Here is a 15505-nt window from a genome sequence, read left to right as displayed (position 1 = left end):
AATTTGGGATTTTTAAACGTCCTTTTGAAAGATTAAAAGATTTTCTCTGCCACAAATACCTCGCGAGTTTAATTCTCGCCCGAAGCGCATAACGATGGCCGGCCAAAAAAATAAACCAGGCATTGCAGCATCGCCTCCTGGCCCACCATCCCGCTTTGGTCACTGGAGAAGTCTCTAAAAACTGTGACCTCTCAGAAAATTTAACTACTTCTATTGCGATTCTTTTCCCCAATCTGACCACATTAGCAGGAGGAACTCCAAAGCAGTAAAAAACTCCAGAAAGTTCTCGGTTGAGTGCCTACTAATGAACAAAGGTTAACTTTATCTAAAAGGTCAAATGCCTGGTGGCTAAGGTTGTGACCTTAACAACTTAAATTGTGACCTTGCCACGTGCCTAGTATATTGTAGATTCTGATACAGATCATCTGGTAAAGGACCGGTCATAAATTAGCTTTACTGTTCGACTCCCACAAAGAAAACGGTTTGCCACAATGGTTTCCAACTTGTCATTTGATACAAGAGCAGAATAAGTGAAAACTAAAAAGCAAACCCAAGTTCAGGGTATGAAAATGCCGCCTGCTTTTAGTTAAGCAGATTAGAAACTGCAAACTGAGAGCAATACTCTAGATTTCAATACATTTTTTGGTCAACCTCTAATTCACAAAGCACCGATCTTCCTTTTCTTTTTTTTTTTTTTTGTAATTTCTTTTTTTTATCCTTTTAATGAAAATTACATGTAGTTTGCCTATTTGCATATTTTTGTTTTCTCTTTCTAGCCAGTTCTTAAAGAGAATAATTGATTTCAGTAGCTTTGTAAGAAGCACTATTTAAATCTGTGCACATGTGTTCCCTTACAGATGATAGTGCCTACTGAAGGAAAAGCGTGGATTCAAAGCAATAATTATCCTACATGTTTAGAAGGAAAGGGACATCTTGCTGCCGAAGTCATCTCGAATAAGGGCATCTTGGAACAGAATACTCCCCCCAAGAAAAGAAGACGAAAAGTGGGGGGAAAAAAAAACCCACAAGAAAAAGAGAAGCGAGCACTATGGGTGAAAAGGTCACAATGGTTTTGGCACGTATCTTCAAGCACGTTTCGGAGTCTGTGCCTCCTGCCAATACTGGCAACTTCTCAAAACTTTTAAGGAGGTAAAAACATTGTTTAGTGTTTACAAATCTTCTGTACTATAGCAGATGCTTGTCAAATCCGCTATATGTAAGTTGACCAGCCTACCTAATATTTGCGCTGGCGACTTCCTCCTTATAAATACGTGGTCCATACATTTGGAGAGCGAGGTCTGATGGAGTTGGAGACAAAGGACCCTTAATATTTTTTTCTTTTGTAATTTTCCTGTTGCGCACCCGGCACAAGCTGCCATTACTGCGGGTCTGCGGGAACCAATGGCTGTCAACTTGGCCAATGTTCAGGTGTAACAAAGACTGCTGGGATACATCGGAGGGGGGAAAAAAACGGGAAAAAAGGGGGGAAGAAAAAGAGGTAGCTCTACACAAGGCTTTCGGTACACCTCTGTGAAGCCACATAGACAACGACCACGCTGTGCCACCTCCCAAAAAACATCTTGTCCCCCTCCCCGCTGAGGTTTAGCAGGAATATGCCAGCACACACTCCTGCATCGAGAGCACAATGCAATGCGTGCAATCAGCAAACAACGGCCAAAAACACGGCGCGGTGCGCTCTGCACGGGCGCGCGGCTGCTCACACAAATCCCCAAATCTAACCCCAAAAAACCGCGCCAATGGCTCGCGCCGAGTTTCCGCGGCAAACACCGAATCCGAAGGACAATCGGTGTGATCGCTGCCTGTTGATGATCATGGCAGGAATAAATAACAGTTCGCTATCAAGGCTACTGTTTACCACTGGCGTGCCGATAAGATGGTATATCCCTAATCGCAATATTGAACTTTCATAACGTCTATTGCCTGACTGTTATAACAGGAGAGATCCCTTGAAGCTCCCCGAAATACTCCCACCCCTGGGTTTGGTCCTTTTCTCCCCATCCTACATTTCTGCGACCCTACATGCAAGCCAAGCCAAGACCGTTGGATTCTATCAACGATTTGTGCGCTCCACAGAGGGCCTGGGAAATACAATATGGATCAGTATTTACCGCATCACGCTATATATAAATCCAAATAATAAAAACCTGCGTGCTGTAGATCAGTAAATAGACATTTATAGCTTCTATTTGGATATCAAAGCATTTTAAATTTATCAACCCACTCCAACATGCGGAGGAGGAAACTGAGGCAGACAAAAGGGATGTGAGTCCATGGTCCCCTTGGGGTTGGTGGTGGAATAGGAGGTGACCTGAAATGCCCCAGCGCCAAGCTCCCTTCAGTTAGCCATTTATCCATAACGCCTCCTTCACAGTGGCCATAATAAAGCGCAGAGTAAATAAATAATTTTCCTCAATATTTGCCTACTTCCCTTTCACCATAAATGTACAGTATGATTTACCACCTCACACCGAAGTGCAAAGTAAATGCCGCAGCTTATCTGTAGGAAATACCATGAGGATACTCAAAAGTTATTTCCGAACAGGGATCATATCTGTAAAATCCCAGCGGCGAAATTGCCTAACACAACAACCATGGCAGGGACTCAGCGCAGAAAAACTTTGGGGAAGCCAAAACTTTCTGCAAGACCCTCTGAAAGAAGTTGGCATGGGAAATGCAGGCTCCCTGGGCTGTAATTTGCTTGGTTTTCTTACCGATAAATATTTATACAGAAGTGGTTTCTACTAATATGATTCCTCTCTCCCCTGCTCCTCTGTTTTTCCAGCCACTCCAGCCCCTCAGCTCACAAGTCAGGATATGCTGAAGGACCCACACATCCCATAGATGAAATTCAGGGCATTGCACTTCACACACACACATTTTTCTGCACTACAATCACACAGAAGAACTACAATAGCATATTATTTTACCCAGTCAACATACTACACATCCTCTGAGCACGCCGAGTCACGCCGCAGGCAGAGCATACTTTGTGTTGTAGTCTGGGATCTCAAGATTTTCATCACATGTTAAAACATCTCAGCCCCTCCTCATAAGCACAATATTGTCAAATCAGGAATTTTTTTGAGACCTGCTTAGCTTTTAGGTGTATAAATCATGATCTTTTGAGGGGTTTAAATGTCTCCTTTTCCCCCTAGGGTTACCCAGAGGTTTGTTTCATGCCCACTCACACTTGATTACTAGGTTTGCTATCAAGGGACTGTCTTCTCTTTTCCCTCCAATCCTGCAGGGTTTACGTTCCCCATCTAACCTCTGTGAGGTGAGGATACCTGGTACTCCTGACCCACAGGCCTCAGGCACCTCCTGGACAACTTTGTGCATAACATTCGCAAACTTTATTTAAAAAAAAAATTAAATTAAAATATATTCCCCCAAAATTAGGATAAAGGAAGCCACGTCCGGCTGTGAGCCCGCTTAGGACAACATTTAGGGTAACACCTGTGAAGGATGCCCGAAATGCTGTTAACCGCGGAAAACAAGAGCCACTTTTATGTGGCTGCACCTTAAAAACCCCATTAAAAAAAGAAAAAATAAAAGTGAGGGGGGGAATTTTGGCACCCTCCTCGCCACCCCGGGTGAGCGATAACCGGCATCCCCAGCTCCCTCCCCAGCTCATGCAGCCGCCGCACGGGCACGGCACCCGGCACGGAGATAACCGAAAAGTTGGAGAAGGTGGTAGAGAAAGGCACTTACCTGCTGCGTGCACAAAGTATGCCAAATATAAATCGAGTTCCTTAACAGAAACTCCTATATGGTGGGGCTGTACGCACAGCCCGGGGTTAGAGCACTGTGGGGACTTTACAAGGCGCTCGCCATCAGTACTTTCGAGCGGAATACCTTTAAATAAAATCACCATAACAAGGTCCAACCTCCAGACCTTATCTGCCTGGCGAAGGCAGTCAATTCTTCTCATCTTGCCCTTCTGGTCTGGATTGGAAAGAACGCAACACGGAGGCTTTTTTCCTGTGACTGTGAGAACAAAATCCTCCCGAAATTCAGGCCTGATATCTTTCCGGAGCTTTGCCAGAAGTCTGGATGCCCATTTTTGCTTTACCTCGGGTTTTTCACTTAGCAGTTCGTCCTTCACGGCTCTCTCTTCCTCTTTAGACATGCGTTTTTCATGTTTTTTGAAGTATTTTCTTTTTCGGGCTTGCAGGTTGAACCACGTGTACGCAAACGCTCGGACGTGAGGCAGAAGTGCTTCGATGAAGGGATGAAATTCATCCTGAAAAAAGTTACAAAGAAGGGTTGATGTCACCGAAACCATCAAGAAAGAGCTTCCAAAAAGAGGGCTTTTGCGGGATGGTGAGAATTAGGAGGGTGCTGATAAATTTTAAGAGCCATGGGACCCCTCACTGATGGACCCCGAACCCACCAGCGCCGCATCCCCGCTTCCCTTTCGCGCCGACCCGAAACCTCTGCTCCCGCCCCCCAAAAACAGGGTCCAACTTCAACCAAGCACCCAGATGGAGATGGTGCAATGCTGGCGCCCTTTCCCCAGCCCCTAAACCTTTTTTTTTTTTTTAAAAAAAAAGGGCAGAATGAGTTAAAATCCAAAAACTCCTTTGCAAGTCCACTTGCAGAGCGCATATCTCCCTTTGCTCTCTCCCTGACCCCGCTGCTTGCGGTGTAGCCAGCGTTTGCCCGCCAATTTGGCAAATCCTAAACATTTGGATGCCAATCAATGTTTGTATGGGGAAGTCTGAAGTATAGTAAAACTTTCCCGAAGATATATTTGGAAATAGCAGCCGGCAGAATAGTAAAATGCCACTATAGCTGTATATACAATTACAATGAAGGGTGGTTTTCACTCTGGTTCCTAAACAGTGAAAGGAGTGAGAAGTACCGCGGTCGATTTATCCCGCGAGCGCAATCATAACCAACACTAAAACCCTAGAAAAAGCAAGCCTTGCAATTTATCTTTTTTTAAAATATTTTTGTTTCTATTTAGTAAAAAAAAACCAACCAAAAAAACTTGCTATCTGGGCGTATTAGGGATAGTCAAACTCTGAACCTTCCTATAAAATTAAAAAAAAATCCCCCAAAAAACCAGGAAAAATTGAAAAATGCGGTAACAGAAAACTGTAGCACAACTTGTGCAAATAGGCAAAGAATTATTAATTGTGTCAGATTTTCAAATATTTTAAAAGAAATGTCCTACTCGGAAAGTTAGTTTGGCCATCCGGAGACACTGCTTGCTTTGTGTAACGAGGAGTTAAAGATCACCCCTCTCCCCTGGCACAAAAAAAATCTCAATTAAAATTATGCTGACACTAAAAAAAGGCAAGAAGACCCCTTGATTTTTCTTTTTTAAAATAATTTTTGTTTTCCTCCTCACTAAGTATTTCATAAATCAGCCAAAGAAATCAAAACATATTATAATATATGGGGGCCATGCTTCTTATTTTTTCCCTGAATAAATGAATGACCCAACTCCAGACTGCACATAAAAACCTATCCAGCCTATGGGGCCTGATCCAGCGCTGCGTGCTGGGGATGTCCCTGCTTCCAGTTCCTCCTTTTCTCAGGATTGGGCCCTCCAGGAGGGAAAAATAAAGTAATCCCTGCAACATTTTCCCCAGCATGGGAAAAGCCACCCGCTACCTACCCCTGTGCAAGGAAACATCGGGGATTTTTCAGATTAGCAAACTAACTTTTTTTTTCTTTAATTATCCCATGGAGTACATTTTCTACTCAAATCATTGTGGGTCATGCAAATATGGTTATTAAAACAGACATCTTACTTCCTTTCAACACTTTATTTTAATTTGCATTGTTCTTTTCAGAAATTATGAAAAACTGAGAAATCAATAGTAGAAATATCCAGCAGCAAATTCTGGTCATAATTCAAGACCTTCTGCTGACTCCCCAAAAGCTTTCATTGCACTTATTGTGAGTGGCCCCAGAATTGTAGATACTTAAATCTATAGGTAGCACCATTGCATTTATTTTTATTTTAAACACAGACTGTTAAAAACTTTCCTAGCAGCACAATCTATTTCACTAGAGCAGAGCGGCAGCAACCAAAGTACTATGAATGATTATTAAAATAAAAGCAGGTAAAATAAAATAAATCACTCCAGTGATTGGCACATTCCTCTTTTTTTTCCCCTCCTCTATGGGAAAAGATGATAGTTTCAAATTTCAATAAAGTTTAAAAAAAAAAAAAGATTGCTGCTAGTTTGCAGTCGGCAGATTCAAAAAGTGAGAGGAGGCACAATCCCAGCACATGGAGCTGCTCTCACCCACCAGACACAGCTCTCACGGCGGGGGGAGGCAGGGGGGAAAAAGCAGAAAAATATAAAAACTACAGGTCTCTACAAGCTATTAAAAATAATAAACCCTCCCTCCTGATCCCTCCTGTCCTTCCCTTTCCCCACTCAGGGAGAGTCAAGGAAAAAAGGCCTTTTGTCAAGTGGAAGTTTATCTGTGAAGGTACACAGAGCAAAGAGGCTCGACAGCCCACAGCGAGCCAGGGCAGCGCTTCCAGCCTTCCCACTTTCCAAACACGTCTTGGTACATCCTGAAATATTTTAACTTTTCTGCTTTAAGCAGCGCTTTGTCCTGCCTGATCTCATGTGCTCGGGACTTTTTTGGCTCGGCGTTGGATAACATCCAAGAGAGAGTTGCTTTAACCTGCGCTAAAGCTGATTTCTACGATGTGAACCTGAAAGGGGAGGTAAAAACAACACCCAAAAAGAAAACCTTTTAAAAAAAACACTAAACCACTTTAAAGGGAGGGGGGGAAAAAACCAAGATGCTTTTTGGTGCAAAGTCAGGGTCTGTGGCTGAAGTAAACGAGAAGCACTGCTGCTCAGGCGCGAGGTGTGCACGTCCCTATTACACCCTAATGTGTCTTTTCAAAATGGTGTATGAGGAGAAAAGGTTAACGACTCATAAACAGACCAACTTTCAAAGTGTCTTGGTAAACACGCTGCTCCGGAAAATCGCACCGCTTCAATCTCGGCGCTGAGGTATTAGCAAAGTCCAAGTGGAAATAAAAGCAGCCAGGACTGATCAAACAGAACTGGGCTGGACGCGGGCATGGGGAGGGGGAGCAGCTTCTGCACAATACAATTTTTTATTTCAGTGGTGCTACAGCCCCCTCAAAAAACCCAAAAAGTTTTGGAAACGTGTCAGTGCAAGTGTGCTAACAGATGTGCAACTTGTCTGCAGCCTCGCTGCAAAATAGCAGGATTTTAAGGAACTGGTAGAAAAGGCAATGATCTTTCCCTTTCCACAAGTTAGCTGGAAGGGAAACTTTGAAAGTGTTTGATAAAGCTGTTTGCTTTCCCCCCGTCAGTGCTTGATGGGTTACCTAAAAATAAAAGACACCAGAAAGCTGGCAAAGCAATAATAAAAAGTTAGGGGTTTTCTTTATTGCACTCCTCTCCGAAGTTTGAGGATACAGCTCTTCCGAGAAGAGCCTGCCTGGCTCTAAGCAGCACCTAAAATTTGGGCTGCACAGTTCTGTACTGTTTATCCCAAAATTCTCCTCTGCTCTCCAAAAAGGTGTTAGAAAAAACAAAACAAAAACCCTACGACAAAAGAACCCCAACGCCAACCCAAAGGCGCCTTCGATAATGTAATCCTGCAAAGGAGGCTTTGAAACAATGTATTTCTGCAGATCTTTTTGAAATTAACCCAACTACAGCGACCCTTGCTAATATTTTTACAATCCATTTGCTTGTAAATCTATGAGGAGACGTGCATATGTTCCCCAACTATTTCCTAGCTCCTCAGCAGATATGTAAATGGAACGATGTTTGGATTTTTCCTGACAGATGACACAAAATGCTTGTGCCATTTTGGTTCCAGGGCTTGGATAAATATGCTCAGAACCAGCTTTTTGTTTGTTTTCCTTTTCTAACCCACTTTCAAGAGCTTCCCTTTAAATCTGAACTAAAACTTGACCACAAAAAAAAAAAAAAAAAAAAGAAAAGAAAGAGAAAAAGAAAAAAAATCCTTCCTAAAACTTGTATCAATAAAAGCTCTTGAAACGATAAAATGGGAAATTACTTGCAATAGCTCAGGGCTCGCCCCCTTTTTTCTATGGAAAAATGACAGAATCACCTAATTGATCCTTCGTAGGGAAGAGTTTGTCAGGAGGCCTCTAATCCTCCTATTACTTTTCCAAACGTGCAGCAAGAATGCCAGATTTTCCTAACGGAGTCAAAGCACATGCCTGGCTTTCTGCTTTTCTTTTGATAAATGTAAAAAAAAAAAAAAAAAAAAGCTGGGGGGGTGGGGGGGGGACGACCAGGACACGACTGGGCCAGGGCGCAACCAGCCCATGGATTTATTTTCTCTCCTTAAAATGCGACTGGGCCTAGAGAGCCCCAGGAGCCCCACGTGGAGATGCCAGGAGCGTCGGCGCTGCGGGCCCTGCACGGAGTGTCCGGGGGTCCCTCCCGCAGCCGCTGCGCTGACAAAAACCAGGTATTGCTCAGAGTTGAATTAAAGGCACAAACTTTGCCCAGGCACAGCCCGGAGTTGCTGCATCCCATCCTCTGCAAACTCCCGCTGCTCGCATTTTGCTCCTGCCTTTTGAGCAAGTGTACGGTTTGGAGTTTCGTGCCCCCGCCGGCCTGGTGTTTTCTCGCCAGCACCCCAAAATTTGGGGCAGGCTGGAGAAGGAGAGGGGACCGCGACTGGAGAAGGGGACGAAACTTTCAGAGCTCTTCGGGCTGCCTGGGAAGCTGCCGCCCCTCTCCCTGCAATTCTTTGCCTTTTTCTCGACGGAAAGAGCCCGGAGAGGCTTTCTCACCGGGAGAAAAAAAATATTCCAATTAAATTAATAAGAATAATGTAGTCAAAATCTCCTGCAGGAGGAAATAATCTGGGGTTTGAGTCCGCCACAAAGCATTTCCTCGTTAAACCATTATATCCTGCTAATTGAAGGGGTGTAATTCAGCGTCCTGCAGCAGTGCGCGGGGAAAAAGGGGGCCGGGGGTTCCGCGGCCGCGCAACCGGGGGGCACCGCGGAGCGACACCCCCGCCTCCGCTCCCCGCGCAGCCCCGTCCCGCCGCGAGCGGAGCGCGCAAAAGTTGCGCCGAGCGCCGCGGGGCCCGATCCGCGGGGCGGGAGGGTGGCGGGGGGGACACGCGACACACGCGGGACAAGTTTGCGGGTGTCCGTGCGGGGGGACACGCGCACGGTCCCCCGGCTGGGGCGGCCTCCGCGAGTGCGGAGGGCGCTCTGCGCGGGGGCGGCTGCACCGCGCCGCACCGCGGGAGCGAGCCCAGGTGCGGGGGACAGTCCCTCTCTCGGTGCCCGGGGCGCCGGGGGGGCGCGGAGCCGGCGGGGCCGCTCCCGTGGAGCCCCGAGCGCGGTGCCGGGGGGTGCGGGCCGCGCCGTGCCCGGGGCGGGGAGCGGCGCAGCGGCTCCGGCGCTGCCCCGGGGCCGCGGTGCGGGGCGGTGCGAGGCGCTCCGGCGCGGGCGGCGGCATCGGCGGCATCGATCGCGGATGACCAAGCACGGCGGGGCCGTGCGGGTCGTCCCGCAGCACCGCGCCCGCGCGGCCCCCCCCGTTAATTAAAGCATTAATAAGTAGGCGCCATTAGCCATGTGCCGACACAAATGGCCGTGCGGGAAGGGGGTGGAGGGGGGGGGCATGCGAGCGAAAGGCAACAAAGTTAGTTTCGGCGAGCGGCGGTGGTGCCCCTTCCCCGGCGCGCACGGCCGCGCACCCCCGCAGCGCCGGCCCCACCGCGCCCCGGCGGCCGCTTACCTGGGTGAGACAGAGCGGAGAATACATGACTGCTGCGGGGGGCTGCGGTTTGGAGGTGTGCGTGTGCGGGGAGAGAGGGAGAGAGAGAGGGGGAGAGAGACAGAGGGAGAGGGAGAGAGAGGAGGGGAAAAAAGAGAGAGAGAGAGGAGAGGAGGGGGAGCCCCGAGCCTGCTTCTTGCTTTCACATTTCCAACTCTGCCAAACTGCAGCCAGCGCGGAGCCGCTCCATGAGCTGAACTTTAACCCCGCCTCGACTTTCCCGCACTACGCGCTCGGCATGCCTGCCCCGCGCGCCGTTAAAGGCATAGCGCTCGCTGCGCGCCCCTCCGCCGCCCCCGCTCCGCGCCCCTCCGCTCCGCTCCGCGCCCCTCCGCTCTGCGCCGCGCACCGCCCGCCCCGCGCCCCGCGCCGCCCGCCCGCGGGGGCGGGGAGGGGCGGGGAGGGGGCTGCGGCGCCGCCGCCTCCCTCCGCCCCGCCGCCCCGCAGCGCGGCCAGCCGCGGAGCCGAGAGGCGAGCAGGGCTCGGCTCAAAGTTTGCCTCTTTTTACGAAGCGGGAACGGGGGGGGGTGTTGTGTATTTTTCTGTTATAATTGTTATTTATTTATTTATTTATTAATTTTGCTCTTCCCGGGGGCTGCGGCTCCGCTCGGCCCTTGACCATGGAGGGATGGGGCGGGGGGCGCTGGGGGAAGCGGCGTTGCCTTCCACAACTTTCCCCATCCCCTTTGGCACTTGTCATTTTAAATCAAGCGCTTTAGAATCAAGGGTGCTTATTCCACTTTAAAAAAAATAAAAATTTTCTTCTAAAAAATAGCAACACATAAATTCATCGGCACATCGCACTCCCCCCTCTTTCTTACTTATGAAATCTAAAAGTGAAGCGCTTAAAATTAAAAATACCCCCGCGCCTCCTGACACTTCTGGAGCGCATTGTCTTGGCACCGGCAACGTTTGGGTTTGGGGTTTGGATGCTCTCCAGCCCGCTCCTGGGGACTCGGAGGGTGTCCCGGCTGGTGTGTCCCCCCCTTTCCGCCTGGGAATAGCGTTTTCCACTGATGCCGGAGGCAGTTTAGGTGACCCCCGCGTCCCTGCGCGTAGTCACAGGCTTTTTTTTGGGGGGGGGAGGGCGACGACGGCGACACACGCAGGGAAAAAAAATTCCATCTATAGGGGAAAAGGAGGAAAAATCCCCTCCCGCTGCCGCTTATTTCGGAGGTGGATGGGGAGTGGGTTGTGTCCCCCACTCGTCCGTGCCGCACCGTTCCCAGCCTTTTGCGGTTTCCAGCATTATCTTTTAAGTAACTTTTGGCGCCCTTCGGGAGACTTTTGGCCGCGGGACGGCTGGTTGCGCCCTCTAGGCAGGGGCCACGGTCAAGTGCAGCCCCTCCGCAGCCACGGACACCCCTCCCTTCAAAGAAAAAAAACGAGTAGAGCGAAAGCACCTTCCCCCACCCCAGAATATTTGAGCGCTAAACGGGTGGGCGCGCAAGTTATCCTCATTTTTCCCAACTCAGCGTTTTGCTAAGCACGCTTTAAAAAAATAAATAATTTTTTAAACATGGGAATTTTTTTTAATAAAAAAGCTTTTTTTTCTTTCTTCTTCTGCCCTCCCCCTTTTTTTTTTTTAATTTTTTTTTTTGGGTGCTAAATCCGGAGGTTTCCGAGGCTCCGGCCCCGCCAGCGGCCCCGTCCCCGCGGGGCGCCGCCAACTTCGGCGGAAAAGGCAAAAAAAAAAAAAAAAAAAAAAGAGGAGAAAAAAAATGAAGAGACAAAAAATAAAAAGAGGAGAAAAAAAAAAAAAAAAGGAGAATAAAAACCGAGAAAAAAAAAAGAAAAAAAGGCGCGCCCCTCCCCCCGGGGGAGTTCAAACGTCGCAACACCCACTCCCGCCGCTGATTGGGCGGCTCTCTGTGACGTCACAAGGCCCCGCCCCGCCCATTGGTCCCCGCCGCGGTCCGTCACATCCCGCGCCCGGGCGCGTTTCTTTGTGCGCGGCCGCGGGCGCTCCAGACGGCGCGCACGGAGCCGGCGCGCACGTACGGGCGGGGAGGGGGGAAAGCGGGGGAATCTGTCAAGCTCAGCGGTTTTCTCAAATCCCTGACAAAAAAAAAAAAAAAAAAAAAGATTAAAAAAAAAGGCAGCTACGGCGCAGCCCTGCGCACCCGCGCTCCCTCCGCGCCCAGACCCCGCGCAGACAATAGCGAATTCCCTCTGCGAAAGCGTGGGAATCGGGTTAAAAATACAAAAACAAGAGTTTAAGCGGCGCCGCGTCCCGCGGGCAGGGATAACAGGGATAACACAGATAACAGCGCAAGAGAAACTTTGCGGGCTCTAGCGGCTGGCGGCACTTTTTTTTTTTTTCTCTTTTTTCTCTTCGCAATTTTTTATATTTTTTATGGCTAAAATCGACTCGCAGCCGTTGGGAACCGGAAGGGAAAACCCGCCGCAGCCAACTGCCGCCGGCTCTTAGGTGGGATGTGTTGGGATTTTTTTTCTTCCCGTGCGTTTCGGGCTGATTTGGGGCTTTTGGTGGCTGCGGCGCGGGGCGAGCGGGGGTCGGGGCGGGCGTGCCCGGGCGCTGCCGCCGCCTCTCCACGCTCTGCCGGGTGGGCTCCCAGTGCCCGGGACTTTGCAGAAGTTACGAGCGATTCGGCAGCCTCCCGCCCACCGCCCACCTCCCTCCTCCTCTTCTCCTCCACCTCCTCCTCCTCCTCTCCCCCGCCCCCGCGTATTTCCGCAATCGCCGCGATTCGCACAGGAGACCCGCACCGGGGGGCGGCGGGGCTCACGGACATCCCCCGCACACCCCCGGCCGGGCGGGCGGCCCCGCTGCGGGCCCGCAGTGTCCCGCCCCCGCCGAGCCCCTTCCCAGCCGCGGGGGTCCAGCGCGGGGGCGGTGCGAGCGCCCTTCGCACGGGTATCCCCCCATCCTGCATGGATAACCCCCCATCCTGCACGGGTATCCCCCATCCTGCATGGATAACCCCCCATCCTGCACGGGTAACCCCCCATCCTGCACGGGTAACCCCCCATCCTGCACGGGTATCCCCCATCCTGCATGGATAACCCCCCATCCTGCATGGTACCCCCCATCCTGCACGGGTAACCCCCCATCCGCTGAACCCCCATCCTGCACGGGTAACCCCCCATCCTGAATGAATAACCAGCCCCCCGCACGGGTGAAACCCCCTCCTGAACGGGGAACCCCCTTCCCCTTCCGCACAGGGACCCCCCCCTTGCGCACCCCCGACGCGGGGAACCCCCGTGCTTTGCCCAGCAAAGATCCTTCGCTGCCTGGGCAAAGTTACCTGGCACTGGCAAACCCCCCATGCTCCTTTGCTCGTCCACCTTTGCACACCCCGTGCTTTGCGAACCCCCCCAGGCTTTGCTCCCCCCGGTGCGGTGAAGGTGCGGGGCCCCCCGGCCGGGCAAGCCCCCGGCGGGGGAGGACCGGTCGTCCCCGCAGCGCTGCCGTGCCTGGCAGCGCTGCAGCAGCCAAGCTGCAAAGTCTCCAACTTACACGGCACCCCTAAAATAGTCCTGATTTCATCCCTGAAAGGATTTCCTGGCTTTGTGTGTCTTAACTAGCCTTGGCCATTTTTGTAGAATAACCCCATTATTCACAGCTCTGAGGGTACAATCTGCTAAAGTCACTTAATAAAAAAAAAAAAAAAAAAAAGCCCAAAAAAAACCCAACCAAAAAAACACAGAGGAGAAAGAAAAACCTTCAAAGGGCGTGAGAAATAAAGGCAAACAAACAATTGTCTGTGGCTTTCAGCTCCCCTTGATCGTGGATACCCGCTTCATTAACAGGAGAAGCATTATATGCTTAAAACTGGAAGCCTCAAGATGCGTGATAATACTACAAAATTAATTTGGGGGGGGGGAGCAAGTGGATCTGAAGGTTAATTGCTATTTTTGACAACAAAGTGAGACTTCTACTCACACAACTCATAAGGAGTGGTGTGGCTACCCCTCTGAATTTACTGCTTTTAATCGACTTGAGCAGGTATTTAAAGACACAGAGGTTGCAGCCGCAGCGTGCTGAGTACAGAGACCAACCAAAAAAAAATTTTAAAAAAGAGTAAGAAAGTAAAAACCCCTGAGATAGTGATTTTCAGTTTGCAGTTTGGGAGCCCCAGACCTGCGCTGGTGACAGCGCGGCTCCGTGCCGGCGGCGCGTTTGAACCTCGCGGCAGCGGCGGCTCTGCTTTCCTGGTTACCTCCTGGTGACCCCTCGGAGGGAGCCCGCCGGTTCCCAGCGGTCTGGAGACCACAGGTTGGAAACCACTGGTTTTGCATAAACTTGTGTTATTCGGCGCAGGCTTAGGTCGCGAGGGCTCCTCTTAGCAAATTGTCGGAGGATGATGTGCACTGCATAAATTAAAACATCATGTCCCCTTGCCATGTGAAAGCATTATTAAAAGAAGCATAATAAGGGATTTCCACCATGTTATCAAGCGTACAAAGAGAACTCCGAATGGGAGGGATGGCTGTCATCGGGGTAGAACAAGCTGGGATTTTGGAGAGGCTTGAGAAGCGCTTTGAATAGCCCGTCAGTTGGACAAGGATCAGCGCTGACAATAGCCGGGCTATATGTGGTATGGCCTGTTAGCATACAGCAGCGATCATTAAAGGCCTGAGACAGACAGCAGGGCTCTCCTGGGCCCTGAGTGATGTTGGTGGCTTTGGGAGAGCCACTGTGGCTGCCCTGGGAGCAGCTTTGCCCTGCTGAGAGCCAGAAGCCCCCTGAAATCACCAGGCTCGATCCTGATCCCTTTTCCATCAAGACCTCAGAGCCACACTCTGCCGACTCATATCCCCAAGAGAACTAAGTGCCAGTGTGGTGGGTGGGAATCAATGCCCAGATGTTTCTCTGTTGTCCCACAACCTACTATGGAGCTGTCTACAAATCCCAGTAGAAACATCACGGAGAAGCAGTAGTTTAGTGCCATGCCTAACCTTGTCCCACCATCAGCCATGAAATCAACAATATTCTGAAGCTACCAAAAATGAGAGTATTCTGTAAGACTCTCCCCAGGGAAGAGATTGCTTTTTTATTCCACAGGTGCACAAAGAACTGGGCATAACAGGGTTTTCCTCCTTAGTTTAAAGGATCCAGATCCTAAAATAGAGTTCCCCATAGCAGCACTGTTGGAACTCAATGATATCTAAGGTATCTTCCAAACCAAGCCATTCTATGATTCTACAATAAACACCATGGTTTTGTGAACACTGTGTCATCCTAAAACAGAAGGGCAGAACTTTCAACTTCCAGGCTCCAAATTTCAGGGAGTAGCTTAAATAAGCAGAGTAGTACATTTGATGGAAACTCTCACCTTACGCCACTAAATGCATGTGAATAATAATGTTTTCCCATGCAGTATTTTCTGTCCATCACCACAATTCCCAGCAGGAGCGCAGGGTGATGAAGAAGCGCTGCAGTCCCTATCTGGCAGATGAAAACGGCCACACCATTTGGGGTCTGGGCCATGGGTGCGTCGCCAAAGCCACATTGATGGTGGGGAATTAAAGCAGCTGCACTAAGGGCAAGGGGGAATAAGGGCACTAAAAATTGGTCAATCTTTGTGTGGAAAGACCTGCTTTGACCGTGAGCTCGTGGCGGCATCGCTGCCTGGCACGGCCGCGCGTGGGGCGCTGGCTGCGGAGCCCAGCGCAGCGCAGGAATGCCTGCAGAGCTGTAATGCATTTCCACAGGGGCTCCAGCCTATTGC

General features: G+C 49.9%; 1 protein-coding gene across 12 annotated transcripts in view; it reads right to left on the bottom strand.

Annotated features, from left to right (window-relative positions):
• NFIA (nuclear factor I A) overlaps nt 1-10122 on the bottom strand; it is a 248570-nt gene extending 238448 nt beyond the window's left edge. For all 12 annotated transcript variants that reach the window (XM_064720355.1, XM_064720357.1, XM_064720356.1 and 9 more), the window contains exons 1-2: nt 9771-10122; nt 3733-4264 (exon numbers count right to left, since the gene is read on the bottom strand). In XM_064720355.1, coding sequence (XP_064576425.1) covers nt 3733-4264; nt 9771-9797 — 559 coding nt within the window. In that variant the 5' untranslated portion in view covers nt 9798-10122. The remainder of the gene's footprint in view (nt 1-3732; nt 4265-9770) is intronic.
• Nucleotides 10123-15505: the final 5383 nt, after the last annotated feature.

The sequence above is a fragment of the Zonotrichia leucophrys genome, chromosome 8 (assembly GCF_028769735.1).
Source record: "Zonotrichia leucophrys gambelii isolate GWCS_2022_RI chromosome 8, RI_Zleu_2.0, whole genome shotgun sequence".
In the NCBI taxonomy this organism is placed as follows: Eukaryota; Metazoa; Chordata; class Aves; order Passeriformes; family Passerellidae; genus Zonotrichia; species Zonotrichia leucophrys.
The sequence above is the reverse complement of the archived record's forward strand: the minus strand, read 5'-3'. Positions and strand labels throughout refer to the sequence as shown.